The sequence below is a fragment of the Phacochoerus africanus genome, chromosome 7, assembly GCF_016906955.1.
Source record: "Phacochoerus africanus isolate WHEZ1 chromosome 7, ROS_Pafr_v1, whole genome shotgun sequence".
Classification (NCBI taxonomy): domain Eukaryota; kingdom Metazoa; phylum Chordata; class Mammalia; order Artiodactyla; family Suidae; genus Phacochoerus; species Phacochoerus africanus.
This window is the reverse complement of record NC_062550.1, coordinates 52,641,228-52,662,053: the sequence shown is the minus strand read 5'-3', so window position 1 is coordinate 52,662,053 and position 20,826 is coordinate 52,641,228. Positions and strand designations below refer to the sequence as shown.

Genomic DNA, 20,826 nt, shown 5'->3' with positions numbered 1-20,826 from the left:
AACCTTAAACCATCACTTTATACTGATGTTGAACCCTGTAACAGATGATGTGTGTGGTTCATCATGTGTCTGCAGAGGAATTCACAAGGTATCCTGGAAAGGATCACTGGGGAGAAAAAAAAACCCAGAAATCACACTATCTTTGAGCACCAAAGCTTTTTGTACAGCCAGAAAGGACTTTAGCAATCACCTAAGGCAATCCCTATGTTACAGAAGAAACTGAGGCCTTAAAAACATTAAGTGGCTTGCTAAGGTTGATGACACTGGGGGACCGTCAGGACCAGAGCTTGGGCCACTGCCCTTTCCCTTTGTACACTGTGATCTGGGCTCAGCCATTTCACGGTGGGCACATCAGACATCCCCAGCCACCCAGCTCTCTGGAAGATCAAATCAAATCCATTCCTCCATCCCCAAAACTCAGCAAGATGCCTGGCCCAGAGTGGTATGTAATAAATGTTCATAAATTTTAAAAAAATTAATGAATAATCCTCTTTGCTAGAATAGCAGTGTGGTTTCTTTGAATTTTGTTTCTAAAAATCATCTGCTGAAAACCATGCTCTGGAAAGAAGAAAATTTGTTCTTGGCAGTGTTCTTAGGGCTACTTTTTGTAATGTTTAGAAGTGTTGATCTCAAAATAAACATGTTTCGCAAGAGCAAGCTAGCTGGATATACAAATGTATGGATCTATATCTGTGTAAATACACACACACACACACACACACACACACCCCACACATACTTATAGACAAACACTTCTAGTGCCCCCAAACTGGACCTTCCTAAAGCTTGCTGAGCTTTAAGACTGCATAAAGTTAAATGAAAACAGCGGTCCTGCATGTGCAAATGCAGTTTCATGAAATATATTTAACACCCAAAACTGTAACCACTAGCCTGAGGTCAAGGAACAGAACATCTGCTTCTCTGCTTGCCAGACAGAGATGATGACATGACAACATTTGGGTGAGAAATATTCATTTTCCTCTGCAACCACAAACATGCTTACAAGAGCCAGAACAAGCTCCAGATTGCCCAACAGGAGGAAAGCAGAGCCTACAAACGCAGCTTGTTTTTGACAGAGAAATCATTTTCGGGAGATGAAGGCTTCAGCCGCAATAACAGCAGGATTCATCTGTGACTTCCCAAATTCAAGCGCTAATGGGAACCAGGAATGGAAGTTTGTATTAAGTGCCTCCAACGCCCTTAGCACAATTATTCATTCATTCAACAATATACATGTCCACTGTGTGCCACTGGCTATTCTCAGCACTCAGGATATAGCAGTGAACAAATCTGATATAACTCCCTACTTACTTTCTACTAGCAAGGGGCAAACAAATATGTTAGATGGTATGTTAGACCATGGAGGGGGGGAAAAAAAAGGGAAGGTGATGGGGAATGCTGGGGAAGAAGTTTAAGATTTATATTAAGATGTCCAAGGAAACCTCACTGAGAATGGGGTATGCAGCAACAACTTGGAGGTGAGTGAGCATCCACTGCGGAAGAATGCTCCAAGCAGAGTTGGTATAAATGCCTCCCAAACGAACCGTGAACTCCATCACACAGCTCAGTCTTACTCTCAAGGTGGATAGCTTCAGTGTCCAATACGAGATAAAACTGTTTTTCTAACAATGAATAGCAAGTGTGTGTGTTTAATTACTCATCAACAGAATGAAAAAAGAATATTTGGGACTGTGTGATCTTATAACCAGGACGACTGTTACTAGAATAAAAATTCACATGAGTTCCAGGCCAAGTGCCACAAAATAGTGCATAGCCCTGTAGCAGCCACCTTGTCCCAAAGGTACAGTGAGAATGGGCGCTCGTGGGAGAAGGGCAGCCCCTTTGTCTCAGAAGAACAGTGAGTGGGTGTTCATGGGAAGATGAAAGGACCTTGCTTATACTTTCTGTTGGTAAAGTTCTGGGGGGAAAAAAATCAGTATTTTGCTGATTTTCAACTCATTTTTCTTTGTATGTTTGTAGAGCCACATGGTATAACTCAAAGTTACTGGACTTGCTTCAATGTCTCTCTTTTTTTTAAAGCCCAAAGGTTATTCCAAACATTCTACTTACTTCTCTCAGAGTACTGTTCAAACATTTATTCCATTTCCTTTCTCCTTACTTCAGATTTTTATCTGATCTGTCAGGTGAACACTCTCAAATTGAAGGAGCATGTTCACATAAAAACTAAAGTTATCTCGGGCAACTGTAACCTGAATAGTTACTCTAAAGGACGTGTATATTTTATAAGAGGCAGAAGACAAATTCATTCATTCCTAGTCTGACCTTGAACAGCCATGGTGGAAATGGTTCATGATGACTGTTTGTATAAGAGGTAATTTTTCACCAGGACAGTTTCTGGTGTTTCTGGTTAAATCATGTAGTTCTGATTCAAACTGTGTTTAGATCCTGACATTCCCCAGCCATAAATAAAGATGGTGCCATTTCTGTATGATGTAACTGGTTTTGTTTGGGTTGTGTGGGTTTTTTGGCAGGGGTGGGGATGGCAGTGGGCAGGTGGAAAGAATGAGTTGAATCAATTTATTGTCTCCTAAGCACAGAGTCCAAAACACTGGCTGTCATCTTTCAAGCACAGCTTTTGATATATGTCATACGTAATAACGCAAATTTAGAAATCACAAATACTCACATTTTGTTTTAAAGAGTGCCAAGTCCTAACAGCGAGTATGGAAGAATGAGGATGACCAATATCTTGCTTTTCATATGCTCAAGTTTACCGATGGTCAACCCCAGGACAAAGTGTACTCACTCACCACACCTTCTATTTATTTTAACTCTGACCGGAATATAAGGCTCATCTTATAACTCTCTGCAAGTAATGCTCAAATTGGCTCAGAAGTCAGCCACATCTGAATCACTCTTTTCCTCTATTTGTAGCCAAATAATAAAAGAGTAACAGAGGCTACTATAGCTGCTTGAAAATTAAAATTTCATTTACCATTTTAACTAAAACCTATCCAAAACTTCACAAGTTATTTGGAAACTTATCTTTTCACATTTCTAGTCTCTGCACTGAGTACTGTGAAATGAACAGCCTAAGAATGTAAACAAGCCTAAAAGTGTTTTGAAATTTTTTTGACGGAGTTCCTGTCGTGGCGCAGAGGTTAACGAATCCGACTAGGAACCATGAGGTTGCGGGTTCAGGCCCTGCCCTTGCTCGGTGGGTTAACGATCCAGCGTTGCTGTGAGCTGTGGTGTAGGTTGCAGGCGCGGCTTGGATCCCGCGTTGCTGTGGCTCTGGCGTAGGCCGGTGGCTGCAGCTCCGATTTGACCCCTAGCCTGGGAACCTCCATGTGCCGCGAGAGCGGCCCAAAGAAATAGCAAAAAGACAAAAAAAAAAAAAGAAATTTTTTTGACGATTAAAATTCTAAGTAAAATAAATTCAAATATTTGCATTTTCCCTTCTACTATTGGGAAAAATACCATTTAATTCAATATCATGGACATTGCCAAAACATCACTGAATCCCTGCAGTATCTGCCAACTAATAAGAAAAAAAAGCAAAGAGAGAGAAAATGAGCATTCAGGATAGTAAAATTAAAGGTAATAAAGAAGTACTCATTTTTAGGGTAGACATATAATAATATTCTTGAGTAAACCAGAATCTAAATGCAATCCCCAAATAGACCAATTTATCCTTAAAAATAGCATCCTTTATTCAAACTGAGCACCACAGGAAATCTGGAAGGCTTCTAATGTATCATCAAAATCTGCAGAAAGGGCAATTGTTAAAGGAATTACAGAAAGAGAGTACACTAGGAGTTCCCATTGTGGCTCAGCAGTAACGAAACCGACTGGTATCCATGAGGACTTGGGTTCGATCCCTGGCCTCGCTCAGTGGGTTAAGGATCCATCAGTGCCGTGAGCTTCAGTGTAGGGTCACAGATGCAAGCTCAGATCTGGCATGGCTGTGGCTCTGGTGTAGGAGGGCAGCAACAGCTCCGATTCAACCCATAGCCTGGGAACTTCCATATGCCACAGGTGTGGCCCTAAAAAGACCAAAAAAAAGAGAGAGAGAGAGAGAGTACATTAAATTTCCTGTCAGTAGAAAGAGTAGACTATTTTTATCACTACAGCATTTTATACATTGAATATGGTGAATGACCACAGAATTGATCTGAGACAAGGGATTTCACACAGGAAAAATGCTAAGAAAATGGCAAAGGAGATGAGACAGCCTATCTTCAAATTGTGAATGAAGATTTAAATTCCCTAAGTTGACATCTCAATAGTACATACATCTAAAGCCAAAAAACAAAACCCAAACCCCAAATCTTTTATAAATTCTGTAAACTTCAACTCACGTTTACTTGGACAGCAAAGGACACAGATTTTGTAATTATGCTTCTTACTCTCTTGCTCTAAAGGTTCTAGTTCTTTTCTTTCCAGTCCCACTGAAAATGACTGAAAAGTAACAAGGAGCTGAAATCTGAGTGAATTACCTCCATTTTCATTTATCCAGTAAAGAAAAAGATTCATAGTTCCAACTTCAGTTATCTGATTATCCTCTCCATAGAGCCACAGAACCTGCTGGCATGCATTCTCGATTGCTTCACATTGAGCAAAAAGCGATGAGCCATAATTCCTTTTAAGAAAGAGGAAACATGGGGATTAGGGATGTATTTCAGCCCCTACCACCCAGTAAGTCTTTAACGCACATGTGGATGTAGTCAATGTCCTATGGTCATAATATATACAGTCTCTAGTTAGCTGGATAACATTAAAGGAAACACATTAGAGAACCTAAATGGTCTAACTGCACTCAGAGAGAGAGAGAGCAAAGGAAAATCATGGAATCCTAACTTGAAAAGTTACAACACAGGCAAATAACCAAGGTAACAACAGTTAAAAACTAAGAGTATTTTCTTCACATACCAATTAATTTTATATGAATTATCTCATTGAAACCCCACAGCAACACTATGAGAGAGCCATGATCATTATTTCCATGGTTCAAATGAGAAACTGAGGCTTAGATTGGTACCATAGCACATTACGGCAGGGCACCAAGCCTGTGCTCTCCTGAGACCTTTTATTTATTTATATATTTATGTATTTACTTTTTATTTATTGGCTATGCGTACAGCATGTGGAAGTTCCTAGGCCAGGGACTGGACCCACACCATAATTGTAACCAGAGCCACAGCAGTGACAATGCTATATCCTTAACCCACTGGGCCAACAGGGAACTCTTGAGACCTTTTAATATAACCAAGAAATGCCTAGTACCCAATGTCTAAATTCTCTAAAAGATGAGGCAAGATGTTAAAAACCTTGATCTTAACCAAGAAGTGTTCCGAAATACTTTTTCTCTTTGATTTCTTTCAAAATCAAAGAAACATGGCATATTGCCCTGGAGTGACAAGGTTTAGTAATTCATTCATTCATTCATTCATCCATCCATTATCTGACTCTTAGGAGAAGTTTAAGTAAACTTGATATGGGAGCACTTTCCTCTGTGAATCAGAGGGTAAGATACAAGTGACATACTCCATATACACAGACACACACACACACACACAGAAAAAAAACTCAAACTCAAGACAAAAAATTAAATGTCTTGGAATTGGCTTATTTTTTTTTGGCCGCAACTGCAGCATGCAAAAGTTCCTGAGCCAGGGATTGAACCCAAGTCATAACAGTAACAACACTGAATCTTTAACTGCTAGGCTACCAAGGAACTCTGGAACGGAGTTTTTAAGGAAGATATATTTTGACAAATGTCTGTCTTTTGGAAGAAATGCCTTCTAAATTAAACAGAAATATTACTTTTTTTTTTATAACAACGTTTCATTTAGCATGGGTAGGTTCACTCATAATGATGCCTACCTCTCTCACTGTCCTCATTAATGAGTTCTCTAATCTTATGTTGCCTTAGGAGAAAAGGAATATAATTCTTTTTGCCTTTTTTTTTTAGGGCCGCACCCGTGGCCTATGGAGGTTCCCAGGATAGGGGTTGAATCGGAACTACTGCTGCTGGCCACAGCCACAGCCATATCAGATCTGAGCCACATCTGTGACCTACGCCACAGCTCATGGCAACACTGGATCCTTAACCCACTGAACAAGGACAGGGATTGAACCTGCGTCCTCGTGGATGCTAGTCAGATTTGTTTCTGCTGAGCCATGAAAGGAACTCTGAAAAGGAAGTAATATTTTTAAATTTATATTTTATTAAACTTAAATGGGAAAATTATGGAGTATAATACAAAATATGAACCAATATCTTATTTTATTTATTTATATATTTTTGGTCTTCTTAGTGCCGCACCTGTGGCATATGGAGGTTCCCAGCCTAGGGATCAAATTAGAGCTCTAGCTGCTAGCCTATACCACAGCCACAGCAACACCAGATCAGAGCCTCGTCTTCGACCTACACCACAGCTCACGGCAATGCCCAATTATTAACCCACTAAGCAAAGCCTGGGATTGAACCTGAGTCTTCATGGATACTAGTCAGATTTGTTTCCACTGAGCCACAACGGGAACTCCTGAATCAATGTTTTAAATAAAATATGAGAATCCTCAAATAGATTTGATGCTTGGTAGCCTCCCTAAGCCCTTGGTTGCAGAATTCACTTTCCTCAGCTTTCAGAGGACATTAGCAAACCCATATGACAATCATTCCCTTAAGACAATCAGGGCTAGGAAATAAACCCTAGACTCATCATGAAGCCCCCAGAATTACAAAGAATAACTACTAAAAAGCATTAATGTTACTTTCTACAAAATACCCACCTAGGCTTTTTAAATGATCTCTTTTACATCTGGGGAAGATTAAAATGTGTAGCATTGTCTAAGTTAAAGTGTAAGTTAAACACAAAAGCCAGAAATCAGAGTGGCTCCCTGCTAGTCTCATGTTCACAGCTTTTCTTCTCACTATACTCTCTTTGGCTCTTCTAAGGAGCCAAGTCATCCTGTATGGGGCAACAATCAATAGCCTCTTGCTCCACCGCAACTGAGGAGAAGGATGGGCATGGGACTAAGCTGCTCCTAAGTTCTTCTTTGTGTGAATTCATTCTTGTTTGCTATGACGTAAGCCTGGATCTATTGTATCCATGACTATGAGCCTTCAAAGGAGAAGGCATCTGAAGCAGGAGAGTCCTAAGCTAACACACAACCAGAAGCTTTGACAAGAGATTAGGGAAGGAGGGAAAGAGAGGGAAAGGGAAGGAAGGGAGAAATTGGGATGGAAGTGGCACAGGCAGGACACAGGCAAGGGCAGAAGAAACCTGAAACAATGAGTTGAGCCCCTACTGGTCCACTGCTACCAACCTACTTACAAGAACCAACCGTTCCCTCCTCTACTTAAGATGGTTTGAGCTGATTTTCTAACTTGTAACTCAGATTCTTGACTAATACCGAAATATTCTAGAACTATGGGAAATAGACATTATACCATAGGGCTATTGCAGTCTGGGGCATAATGAGGTTCACTCACATCAAGGTTCACTCCCTCAGGGAGTTTCTGTGGTGGCTCAGTGGTAACGAACCTGATGAGTATCCATGAGGGTGCGGATTCGATCCGTTGAGGATCCAGCCCTGCGTGAGCTGTGGTTCGGATCCCACGTTGCTGTGGCTGTGGTATAGGCTGGCAGCTGCAGTTCCAATTCAACCCCTGGTCTGGGAGCTTCCATGTGCCATGTGTGCTGCCCTAAAAAACAAAAACAAAAACAAAAACAAACAAAAAACAATAAAATAAAATTTAAAAGGCACTCAAAATGAATACTTCAAAACCCAGGTAATAAAATGTAAACTATTTTCACACAACATTGTAAACCAACTACACTTTAAGAAAAAAGATTTTTTAAATGTAAATTATTAGTCAATCTGGAGATGACACAATTCTGATATATAGGAGGCTTTCATTTTAGACCACCCATATACAGATTGATAGCAAACAGATAATAACTGGGTTAAATTATCAGAAGTTTTTAATAAGCACAACCAAAATAGCTTAAAGACTTAAACATAAGACAAGACACCATCAAACTCCTAGAAGAGAACATATGCAAAACATTCTCTGACATCAACCTTACAAATGATTTCTCAGGCCAGTCTCCCAAGGCAACAGAAATAAAAGCAAAAATAAACCAATGGGACCTAATCAAAATGACAAGCTTTTGTACGGCAAAGGAAACCAAAAAGAAAACAAAAAGACAACTTACAGAACAGGAGAAGATAATTTCAAATGATGTACCTGACAAGGACTTAATCTCTAAAACATACAAGCAACTTTTACAACTCAACAGCAAAAAAGCCAACAACCCAATGGAAAAATGGGCAAAAGACCTGAATAGACATTTCTCCAAAGAAGATATACAGATGGCCAAAAGGCACATGAAAAAATGCTCAACATCCCTGATTATTAGAGAAATGCAAATCAAAACTACCATGATTCACTACCTCACACCACTCAGAAGGGCCATCATTAATAAGCCCACAAATAACAAATGGTGGAGGGGGTGTGGAGGAAAGGGAACCCTTCTACACTGATAGTGGGAATGTAAGCTGGTATAACCGCTATGGAGAATAGTGTGGAGATACCTTAGAAAACTATCCATAGAACTACCACGTGACCCAGCAATCCCACTCTTGGGCATATATCTGGACAAAATTTCCTTAAAAAAGACACATGCACCCGTATGTTCATTGCAGCACTATTTACAATAGCTAAGACATGGAAACAGTCCAAATGTCCATGGACAGATGATTGGATTAGGAGGATGTGGTATATATACACACTGGAATACTACTCAGCCATAAAAAAGAACAAAATAATGCCATTTGCAGCAACATGGATGGAAATAGAGACTCTCATACTGAGTGAAGTTAAGTCAGAAAGAGAAAGACAAACACCAAATAATATCACTTATATCTGGAATCTAATATATGGCACAAATGAACCTTTCCACAGAAAAGAAAATCATGGACTTGGAGAATAGACTTGTGGTTGTCAGGGGAGAGGTGGAGGGAGTGGGATGGATTAGGAGCTTAGGGTTAATGGATGCAAACTATTGCCTCTGGAATGGATTAGCAATGAGATCCTGCTGTGTAGCACTGGGAACTATGTCTAGTCACTTATGATGGAGCATGATAATGTGAGAAAATAGAATGTATACATGTATGTGTAACTGGGTCACCATGCTGTACAGCAGAAAAAAAAATTGTATTGGGGAAATAATAATTTTAAAAATTAAAAAAAAAATAAGTTAAAAAAAAGTATAACCAGCCTGCAGGGAAGGTCTGGTAGAAAGAGCATGTGTTTGGGGCCAGCAGACCCAGATGCAGTTCTTTTATTTCTACTATTGGGTTATAAATGAACTTAAGCAAGTCAGTTTGTATTTTTGCTTCAGTGAATTCACCTGGCAAATAAAAATAACTTGCTTTATATACTGCAGAAGGTTGTTTGGCAAAAATAAAATAATGAAAGCCAAGAAATAGGTTATATAAGCCTGTTATATCCTAATGAAATCAAGGTTCTTTTTTTAGAATGACTGTTTTCACTGACTTTTCCCTAGTTCATAAAAAAAAAAAATTGTTGAGTTTTACCACATCTGAAAATTTCTCTCATAAAAATAATGCCCTTTGGTCTATTCAAAAGCACATAGAGAATTTTCACAGTTTGAGTATCTAGTCTTTCAAATAAAATTCTAAAAACAAACACATACTTTTGAGTATGGCTGAATTAAAACCATGGTTCCCTAGCATCATAGGCCTACTTGGGCAGGAAAAGGAGTTAAAGACTTCAAATGCTTCAGTGCATTGAAAGGAAAAGCGTTTTTATTTGTTTGGTGTTTGACTGATGGATCATTATATTGTATAGATGGTGTTTTTCCCCTGTACACAAGTGCATATCAAAATTCTTTCTCAGGTGTAAACTCGATTATTAATGTCTTCAGGGTAATTGACACCTCGGTAATAGATTTAGGTTTCCTCCCATGTGCTGCTAATAGTCAGAAGAGAAATACCTGTCCTTGGAAGACAGAGAAAAATGAAAAAAGCGGGAAAACTGCCTACATGGGAATTTTTTTAAATATAATTTAAAATGTAATCTGGGAGATGGAAAATATTGAATACATCTCTCCAAAAGAGAAAATTTCTGTTGCATGAGCTCCAACTGATTGCTCCTAAGATAAAGAAAGTCCAAAGAATTCCCTGGTGACCCAGCAGGTAAATGATCCAGTACTGTCGCTGCAGTGGTTTGGGTGACTCTTATGGTGAGGGTTCAGTCCCTGGCCCAGGAACTTCCATATGCAGCAGGTACAGCCAGAAAAAAAAAAAAAAAAAAAGAGAGAGAGAGAGCGCGCGAGCGCGCAAAAAAAAAAAAAGAGAGAGCGCGAGCGCGAGCGAGAGCGTCCAGGACAGGAAACAAGAAAGAAAGAGAGCCTCATAATACGAATTCTTGTCTGTTGGGAGGGTACTACCGACTAGGCAGGGTACTAAGTACTTAACCCCATTATTTCATGGAATTGTTTCAACAGAAACCTAGCTTTTATTATACCTCAAGAGGATTTGGAGGAAGAGAAAACTAACTGTACAAGATCACAGAGATACAAGTGCTTGACCCCCAGAAATCTGATTCCCAACCCCACATTGGTAACTGCTGGTTCTAACATCACACTTGCTGAAAGCTTCCTATATGCCAGCCAGAGTCTTAGGCTCTTCATATCATCTAAGTTCATCCTTACAGGTAAAGTGCATTATTACCCTGACTTGATTTATTTATTATTTTTTGGCCATGACAACAGCATGTGGAAGTTCCCAGGACAGGAATCGAACCCGTGCCACAACAGTGACCTGAGCCACTACAGCGACAATGTCAGATCTTTAACCCACTGAGCCAGAACGGAACTCCTACCTTGACTTTATAAATGAGGAAGGGGAGGTTTAGAAAAGGAACATGCCCAAGGCAGTTAGGTTTTTAAGCCAGGTCTTTCTGACATCATAACTTACACTCAAATGCAGAATGAGAACATAGGGGAAAAAAAGAGAAAAATTAGGACGGAGAGAGGTGGGAGTTCCCTGGTGGCTCAGTGAGTTAAGGATCCAATGTTGTTGCTGCTGTGGCGAAGGTTTGATCCCTGGCCTGGGAACTTCCACATGCCATACGTGTGGCCAAAAAAAACCTGCCTGGGAATAAAGATCTTCCTATGAGGAAGAAGATTAGCTATAAAAAAAAAAAAAAATCCTAATGTCAGGCTATCTGCCAGGCCAACTAAACCAGAATCTCTACTGGGGGGGATCCAGACATCACTCAGTAGCAGAGCTCCCCCAGGTGACCTCAATTTGCAACCACAGCTGAGAACCACTGTACCAATCCTGTTACTTTTCTTACTAATGAATATTTAGAAATAAAAGGATAATATTATCATCAGGTTCCTGGGACAGAAGTTGAACCCATGCCACAACAGCGACCTAAGCTGCAACAGTGACAATGCTGGATCCTTAACTCACTGAGCCACCAGGGAACTCTAATGAGCTAATATTGATATACCAATTGTACATAGTAATACTGGGGCTCACTCTTTGTGTTGTACAGAAAGTATTATTTATTTATTTATTTATTTTTTGCTTTTTAGGGCCATACCCATGGCATAAGGAAGTTCCCAAGCTAGGGGTCCAATTGGAGCTGCAGCTTCCAGCCTAGGCCACAGCTCACGGCAACATCTGATCCATAACCCACGGATTGAGGCCAGGGATCAAACTTGCATCCTCATGGATTCTAGTCGGGTTTGTAACCCACTGAGCCACACGGGAACTCCCCAGTTTAATTTCCCTAAAATGATAATGTATTCTATGAGACTGCATTACACCCTCTTTATCACAAATAATAAAGAAAAACAAGAGAATTGATTTATATATTGATATGTATAACAATCACTTTGCTATATAATAGAAATTAACAACATTGTAAATCAACTCTACTTCAATAAAAAAATCAAAAACGTAAAAGATAAAGAAGAAAAACTTTTAAGTTATCTCTTCATCAAGACTTGCTTATGGCAGTGTGCACTTTAAGAGTTCTAGCAGAGCAATACAGATAATATGTGGTGGTGCAGGTGCACATGCTCTGTAAAGTCTGAACGGTAAAAAACGACATCAAGAGAGCAAACAAAAGCAGTTTTCTTTCTTCTTCTTACTTTTGTCTTCTGTCTTTTTAGGGCTGCATATAGAGGTTCCCAGGCTAGGGGTTGAAGGTTGAATTGGAGATGGAGCTGCTGGCCTATGCCAGAGCCACAGCAACACAGCAACCCAGCCGCGTCTGCGACCTACACCATAGCTCACGGCAACACTGGATCCTTAACTCACTGAGCAAGGCCAGGAATCGAACCTGCATCCTCGTGGACACTAGGCGGGATCATTAACCACTGATCCACGACGGGAACTCCCAAAAGTAGTTTTCGACCTGGCTAGCTTCAGACATAGTTAGGAAGCAGTGCTCTACTCACTACAAAAAAAGTGATTTCTTAGTTTAATGGACTCCATCAGGATGTCTCTAACCCACCGAGGAAACACAATTGCTGAAACTGCCCAGAGGGATAACATGACATCGAATTTTATCACCATGCCTTTTTTATTTTATTTTTTTAATATGTTGTATTAGACTTACATGTTGTATTAGTTTCAGGTGCACAGCAAAGTGTCACCATGCTTTATTGGGGAGTTAAAAGAAGGAAATAGAGAAAGACACTGGAGCAGTCAAAGCCAGCTGTCAATGTCTCTCTCGCATCCCAGCAGCACATCCTTCAACTGTCCCAGGGCTCCGTGAATATGCATTTCATATCAGGGCCCAGAAGACAGCCTCTGAGTCACCTTGAAGGCCTGCCGCTGCCCCAGGCGTGCGGTACACACAAAGGAAGAGCCACGCTGGTTAATCCAGCTATTCTTGCTTGCCCATCGGGGCATTCCCGATTCATGGCCAAGTCCACCCCTGAAATTGTCTAACACTTTCAAATGTTCTTTTATTTCCAGCCAGCTACATATGGCCTATGAGACTGGCCTGACCCGAGCCAAAGCAGAGCTGTCCCTCAGCCAGCTGGCAGCAGGTACAGCTACAATGAAGACAGCACTTCAGTGAAGCAGGAACCTTCCCCAGACAGGACTCCTTGGAGCCAACTGAGAGCAAGGGGCCCAGCACCAGATGCTCTTATGCCAACTGTCAGCCTGCAGCTAAGGACCTGCATCAGGGGACAGTGCATTCAAAGCATCAATGTTCCTCTCTTATAAGGGGCCACAGACGTTATCCTTTAAACAACTAACACATTTAAAACATGCAAACTAGGAATTCCCGCTGTGGTGCGGTGGGTTAAGAACCTACTGCAGTGGCTTGAGGCACTGAGAAGCGTGGGTTCGATGCCCAGCATGGTGCAGTGAGCTAAAGGATCTGGTGTTGCCACAGCTATGATGTAGGTTGCAGCTGTGGCTTGGATTCAGTCCCTGGCCTCGGAATTTCCACATGCCACAGATGTAGCTCGAATAAATAAATAAATAAATAAATAAATAAATAATTTTAAAACAAATAAATATTTTGAAAAACTTATGGTTTCCAAAGGGCACAGGGTGGCGGGGGTAGGGGAGTGTGCTGGGGGTTTGGGATGGAAATGTTATAAAATTGGGTTGAGGAGTTGCTGTTGTGGCTCAGTGGTTAACGAATCCGACTAGGAACCATGAGGTTTCGGATTCTATCCCTGGCCTTGCTCAGTGGGTTAAGGATCCGGCGTTGCCGTGACCTGTGGTGTAGGTTGTAGACGTGGCTGGGATCCCTCGTTGCCGTGGCTCTGGTATAGGCCGGCAGGCTACAGCTCTTATTAGACCCCTAGCCTGGGAACCTCCATGTGCCACAGAAGTGGCCCTAGAGGTGGCAAAAAGACAAAAAAAGACCAAAAAAAAGTGGGTTGAGATGATTGTTTTACAACTATAAATGTAATAAAATGCAATGAGTTAAAAAAATTGACGCACGCAAAACAAATAAGTAAAAACAATGGAAACTAAACACAGACCAAAAATGAGCATTACAATGTCAATACTAATGGAGGAACTTATATTGTAGTGAAAAGGCAATACCTAAATGGTCAAAAGGGACTCTTTCCCGTAGACAGACTGACTTACCCTCCCATCTTGCAGTCCCCAGTCCCACCTTTCCAGGCTCTGACATACTTCGGATTGGCCCACAGGGACACTGGATTAAAGCTTCCACTTGAAAAATAAGGTCCCACCGGGCTCAAGATTACAAAGATCAGGGCTTTCGTAGGCTTCTTGACTCCCAGGGAAGGCTGCAATGAAGCAAAAGTACACAAACCCGTTAATTTAAAATGCAGGTCTAGAACAGATCTGTAACTATCCCAAGAAGGAGCTGTCTAAGGCTAGCTGTCAAGTCTAAAGTTGAGCTACACAAAGCCTAATGGTCTTCTCTTTTAAGAAGAAAACACCAAGAATGGGGAACTTCAGTTTCATTTTGCTCAGCTGAGTTATGATTTCAAAAGAAAAGCAAATTTGGGAGTTCCCATTGTGGCGCAACAGAAATGAATATGACTAGGAACCATGAGGTTGGGGGTTCCGATCCCTGGCCTCGCTCAGTGGGTTAAGGATCTGGCGTCGCCTTGAGCTGTGGTGTAGGTTGCAGACGCAGCTCAGATCCTGCGTTGCTGTGGCTGTGGGGTAGGCCAGCAGCTGTAGCTCCGACTGGACCCCTAGCCTGGGAACCTCCATATGCCACGGATGCAGCCCTAAAAAGCAAAAGATAGATTAAAAGTGAATTTGTCAAATTTCTTTTGGGGGGGGAGGGGGTGGTTTTTCAAAGAGATGCTTTCTTGACCCACTTTTTAAAAATTTATATTCAGTGAGGAGAGGAGTTCCTGTTGTTGCTCAGCATGTTAAGGACCTGACATTTTCTCTGTGAGGATGTGAGTTCAATCCCTGACCTTGCTCAGTGGGTTAAGGATTCAGTGTTGTTGCAAGTTGCAGCACAGGTCACAGATGCAATTTGGATCCAGTGTTGGCGTGGCTGTGGCATAGGCTGCAGCTGCAGCTCTGATTTGACTCCTAGCCCAGGAACTTCCATATGCTGCCAATGAGGCCGTAAAAAGAAAAAAAAAAATTATTTGTGGAAAAAAGTTGACACGGAAACAAAAATTATCTTAAAATCATCAATTTTTTTAAAAAAAGCATCTCGGTTCCCAGGTGAAGCTAAGGACCAAGTAAGGGATTTACCCTTTTATTAATGTAAAAATCTTTACATTTTTAGGAGTTCCCATTGCAGCTCAGTGGGTTGTGAACCTGACTAGTATCCATGAGAATGCAGGTTCAATCCCTGGCCTCACACAGTGGGTTAAGGATCCGGTGTTGCCGTGTGCTGTGGTATAGTTTGCAGACGAGGCTTGGATCTGGCATTGCTGTGGATGTGGTGGAGGCTGGCAGCTGAAGCTCTGATTCAACCCCTAGCCTGGGAACTTCCATACACCACAGGTGCAGGTCTGATAAGCAAAAAATAAAAATAAAATTAAAATTTTTACATTTTTGGCCACATCTACAGCATGCAGAAGTTCCCAGGCCAGGGATTAAACCCTTGCCACAGCAGTGACAATGCCGGATCCTTAACCCTCTGAGCTACCAGGGAACTCTATCAATTTTTTCACTAGTAGGCTTTTTAACAACTAGCCATATCACACTCTTCAATGTTACATTGGTCGGGGACTGAGAAAGGGAAGAACCCAGACATGATTTCAGTCTTTGGGGGTGAAAACTAGCATTTGCTTCTCTAACGCACCCTTCTGCTTTGCAGGCTGCTGGCTGCTTCAGGACATGCCAGGGCCTCCAGCAAGGTGATGGGCTTAGGGGAGTGTGCATTGGCACACCTGACTGCAACGGGTACCAGAGCAGAACGTGCCTTCACCACACCTGACTGTGACAGACACCAGACAGCAAGAGTGTCTTCACTAGAAGCAAAGACACCAGACAAGATCAATCCCCCACCCCAAAAGACAGAGGATGAGGTCTCAGGAATTCGTATCAGGAATGACAACAAAAGTGGCCTTTCCCCCAAACACTGGAAAGTCCTAAGTCAATGATGCAAAATCATACAAATTCCTCTAGCACAAAAGCAGTTATAAGTAATTACTGTCAGTTGTTTTTTAATGAGGAAAATTGAGAGACTGAAGAGTTTTTGAGGGCTATGTATTATAAAAGTAAAAAGGTCCCTGGGCTACCCTGTGCAATTCAAGACCACAGGAATAAGAAAACAGGTGAGCGCTATTACATTTAAGTCCTGGGATATAAAATGTGTATGTCGGGAAAGTGGGAGAGAGTGGGACTGACAGGGAGTTTGATGCAAACTATTACATTTAGAATGGATAGCGAAGGCTGGCAACTGTAGACCCCTAGCCTGGGAATCTCCATATGCCACAGATACGGCCCTAAAAAGACGAACAAAAAAAAAAATTGGAGTTTCCATCATGGTGCAGCGGAAATGAATCCGACTAGGAATCATGAGGTCCCAGGTTCGATCCCTGGCCTTGCTGAGTGGGTTAAAAATCTGGTGTTGCTCTGAGCTGTGGTGTAGGTTGCAGACACTGCTTGGATCCGGCATCGCTGTGGCTGCGGTGTAGGTTGGCAGCTGTAGCTCGCCTAGCCTGGGAACCCCTATATACCACGAGTGCGGCCCTAAAAAGCAAAAAAAAAAAAAAAAAGAATGGATAAGCAATGAGGTCCTACTGTACAGCCAGGGAACTATATCCATATATTCAGTCTCTTGGGATAGACCATGATGGAAGATAATAAATATAAGAAAGGAAATGTACATATATGTACGACTTTGCTGTACAGCAGAAATTGGCACAATATTGTAAATCAACTCACTTTAATTTTAAAAATTTAAAAATCAAATTTAAGTAAATAAAACTATACCCAATTAACTGGAATTGTTTACAAATTATCTACATTCTGAGATTTTTATCAATGAATTCACATGAACAACTATCATGAAAAAAAAATTTTTTTTTTAAAAAGGAGGGATAAATTAAGAGTTTGGAATTAGTAGATACAACTATTCTATGTGAAACAGAAAAACAACAAGGTCCTACTATATACAGCACGAGAACAATATTCAATATCTTATAATTAACTATAATGGAAAAGGAATGTGTGTAACTGAGTCATTTTTATGTATACCAGAAACATAATATTGTAACTCAACTATACTTCAGTTTAAAAAAAATCAAAATAAAATGTCTATGACCAATCTTCAAATGAGCCTGGTCTGCCTGGTTGGGGATAGTGTCTGTCTTGCAGAAAATAAGAGGCTCAATTCCAGCTGACTTTGTGGCTTTGGTAATATCTGATAAAACTGGCTAAAAATGACCTGGGGATATATATATATATTTTTTTTTTCTGAATTTCAATTAAATCTCCTCCCCCACTACCTATTAGCTCAAGGCCCCTAGCCCACTCCTCATGTCCAGACCATCAAAGATCTGGTAAAATATTCATGAGCATAACAAGGTATGCTTGTATATGTGCACACTGATGCCATTGGAAAGGCTTGCAACCCTCAGAAAATGGGAAGCTGAGTTCATGGGAACACAAGGACCATGCATGGCTTGGCTGGCCACAGAGCAAATGCCTAATAGATAACCAGGTTAAAGAAATGAGGGAGGAGTGCCCATTGTGGCTCGGCGGAAACGAATCTGAGGACGAAGGTTCAATCCCTGGCCTTGCTCAGTGGGTTAAAGATCTGGCGTTGCCATGAGCTGTGGCGTAGGTCGCAGATGGGGCTCAGATCTGATATTGCTGTGCCTGGGGCATAGGCCTTGGGCTACAGCTCGGATCTGACCCCTAACCTGGGAACCTCCATATGCTGTGAGTGCGGCCCTAAAAAGACTAAAAAAATATGAATGAGCAAGTAACAGATTTTAGGTTTTTGCTCATTTGCGCCTGTTCTTTATCAGGGACACCCCTACAAATAAAGAGTAAGGAGCCTTAAACTCCATTTGTTTTTTTCTGGTTTCATTATTTGGAAAAGAAATCATCAGAATATCACACCATCTGCCTTTTTTCCCAACTTTGGTAAAAATTGACTGTTTTATCTCTGCACTTTTATTTACCTATCAGTTAAGCAAGTACACTTCATATCGGCAGTGCTTCGATGCTTAAGACTTTAAAAAAAATTACTGACCATTGGAATGAGGAATTAAGCGCTTCAGCATAATTTAGAAATACAACATGCAGGACACAGTCTCACTAATTTACGTAGTTTCTAATGTTCTAAAATAAAATAGCTTATTTATGGACAAGCTGATAAGCATTTTATTAGATACCACATGAATGCCTGGGTTTTTTTCACTCATGGATTTTTTGCAACCTACACTCTACTTTTAAAAAGTAGCAATAACTCATGATGATGGAAATTTTTTTCAGAGGTCAATTTCATGTTAATGATTTCCTTCCCCTGATTTTAACTGACAGGTAAGCCTGCATTTATTCCACTAGGTGGTGGTAGAGAGCAGAGATGGAAAACAGAATGCTATGCATTAAATCTATTTCTAGAAAATAGTATCTTGATAAACCTTTAAGTAATACTTTCATTCTTAGCACACAGGTAAATTATAGGCTACAATTTTTCAATGCTGAGAGAAAATGTGTTTATGTGTACTAACACTTTATTTTCTGAAATTTAAGCAAGGTCAGCTCATGTTTTACAAGCACTTGAGTACCAGTGTTGATCATAGTTGAGTCACCTTTATCCTTAAATGATTATTTATGTCAAATGTCTGTTCATGAAAAGAACTCTGATTTTACTAAAAATGGTCACACTGCTTCATGAGTGAGGATAAATAAAATGTAACTTTACAGATCAAGAAGGGAACTTGGTGGAGTTCCCGTTGTGGCTTATTGGTAACGAACCTGACTAGGATCCATGAGGACAAGGGTTCAATCCCTGGCCCGCTCAGTGGATTAGGGATCTGGCATTGCCATGAGCTGTGGTGTAGGTCACAGACGCGGCTTTCATGTGGCATTGCTGTGGCTGTGGTGTCAGCCAGCAGCTGTAGCTCTGATTCTCTCCCTAGCCTGGGAACTTCCATATGCCATGGGTGTGGCCCAAAAAGAGGGAAAACAAAAACACATGAAGAAGAAGAAGAAGGGAACTTAGTGATCAGGTCTGTTTCCTACCCTCAGGAACCATTATTTGATCCTTTGTCTTAATTCCTCCTTCTTTCCTGGAAAACAATCAAAATTCTGTGCTACTGCTAAAGTTAAAAGTTTATGACAGTATAGTATTAATCAAATGGTAATGAACTAAATTCTATGATGACAAGGTCAGGCTTCTGACCAAATAAAACAGCCACAAGACATAAAGAGAAAATATGGACAATAACAGGTGATAAGTTATGTAGATCAGTTTCAATGTCCTATTTTGATTGCTTTTAAAGAATTCTTCTCTACTAGTTTTTTTGATTATCTCAATCCATGAAGAATTGAAAGGAGCTTTTAAGAAACCTCACAGAAGCATAACTCTCCCAGATTTCAAGCAGTATTACAAAGCCACAGTAATCAAGACAGTGTGGTACTGGTACCAAAACAGACATACAGAACAATGGAACAGAATAGAGAACCCAGAAATAAACCCAGACACCTATGGTCAATTAATCACTGACAAAGGAGGCAAGAATATAAAATGGGAAAAAGGCAGTCTTTTCAGCAAGTTGTGCTGGGAAAACTGGACAGCTGCATGCAAATCAATGAAACTGGAACACACTCTCACACCATGCACAAAAATAAACTCAAAATGGCTTAAAGACTTAAACGTAAAACAAGACACCATCAAACTCCTAGAAGAGAATATAGGCAAAACATTCTGACATCAACCTTACAAATGTTTTCTTAGGTCAGTCTCCCAAGGCAACAGAAATAAAAGCAAAAATAAACCAATGGGACCTAATCAAACTGACAAGCTTTTGTACGGCAAAGAAAGCCATAAAAAAAAAAAAAAAAAAAGACAACCTATGGAATGGGAGAAAATAGTTTCAAATGCAACTGACAAGGGCTTAATCTCTAAAATATAAAAACAACTTATACAACTCAACAGCAAAAAACCAACAACCCATTAAAAAATGGACACAAGAACTGAGTAGACATTTCTCCAAAGAAGATATACAGATGGCCAACAGGCACATGAAAAAATGCTCAACATCCCTGATTATTAGAGAAATGCAAATCAAAACTACTATGAAGTAACACCTCATACCAGTCAAAATGGCCATTGTTAATAAGTCCACAAATAAATGCTGGAGGGGTGTGGAGAAAAGAGAACCCTGCTGCACTGTTGGTGGGAATGTAAATTGGTACAACCACTATGAAAAACAGTATGGAGGTACCTCAGAAAACTAAGTACAGAACTACCATATGACCCAGCAATCCCACTCTTGGGCATATGTCTGGACAAAACAAAAAAAGACACATGCACCTGTATGTTCACTGCAGCACTATTCACAATAGCTAAGACATGGAAACAACCTAAATGTCCATCGACAGATGAAGGGATTAAGAAAATGTGGTATATATACACAGTGGAATACTACTCAGCCATAAAAAGAATAAAATAATGCCATTTGCAGCAACATGGATGGAACTAGAGACCCTTGTATGAAGTGAAGTAAGTCAGAAAGACAAATACCAAATGATATCACTTATATCTGAAATCTAATATATGGCACAAATGAACCTTTCCGCAGAAAAGAAACTCAGGGACTTGGAGAACAGATTTGCGGTTGCCAAGGAGGAGGGGGAGAGAGTGGGAGGCACTGGGAATCT

The 20,826-nt window shown here is 40.6% G+C and overlaps 1 protein-coding gene across 3 annotated transcripts in view; it reads right to left on the bottom strand.

Moving 5' to 3' along the window:
- BCAT1 (branched chain amino acid transaminase 1) overlaps nt 1–20,826 on the bottom strand; it is a 111,813-nt gene that overhangs the window by 22,179 nt on the left and 68,808 nt on the right. For all 3 annotated transcript variants that reach the window (XM_047787378.1, XM_047787377.1, XM_047787380.1), the window contains exons 6-7: nt 14,131–14,294; nt 4,461–4,603 (exon numbers count right to left, since the gene is read on the bottom strand). In XM_047787378.1, the coding sequence (XP_047643334.1) occupies nt 4,461–4,603; nt 14,131–14,294 (307 nt within the window). The remainder of the gene's footprint in view (nt 1–4,460; nt 4,604–14,130; nt 14,295–20,826) is intronic.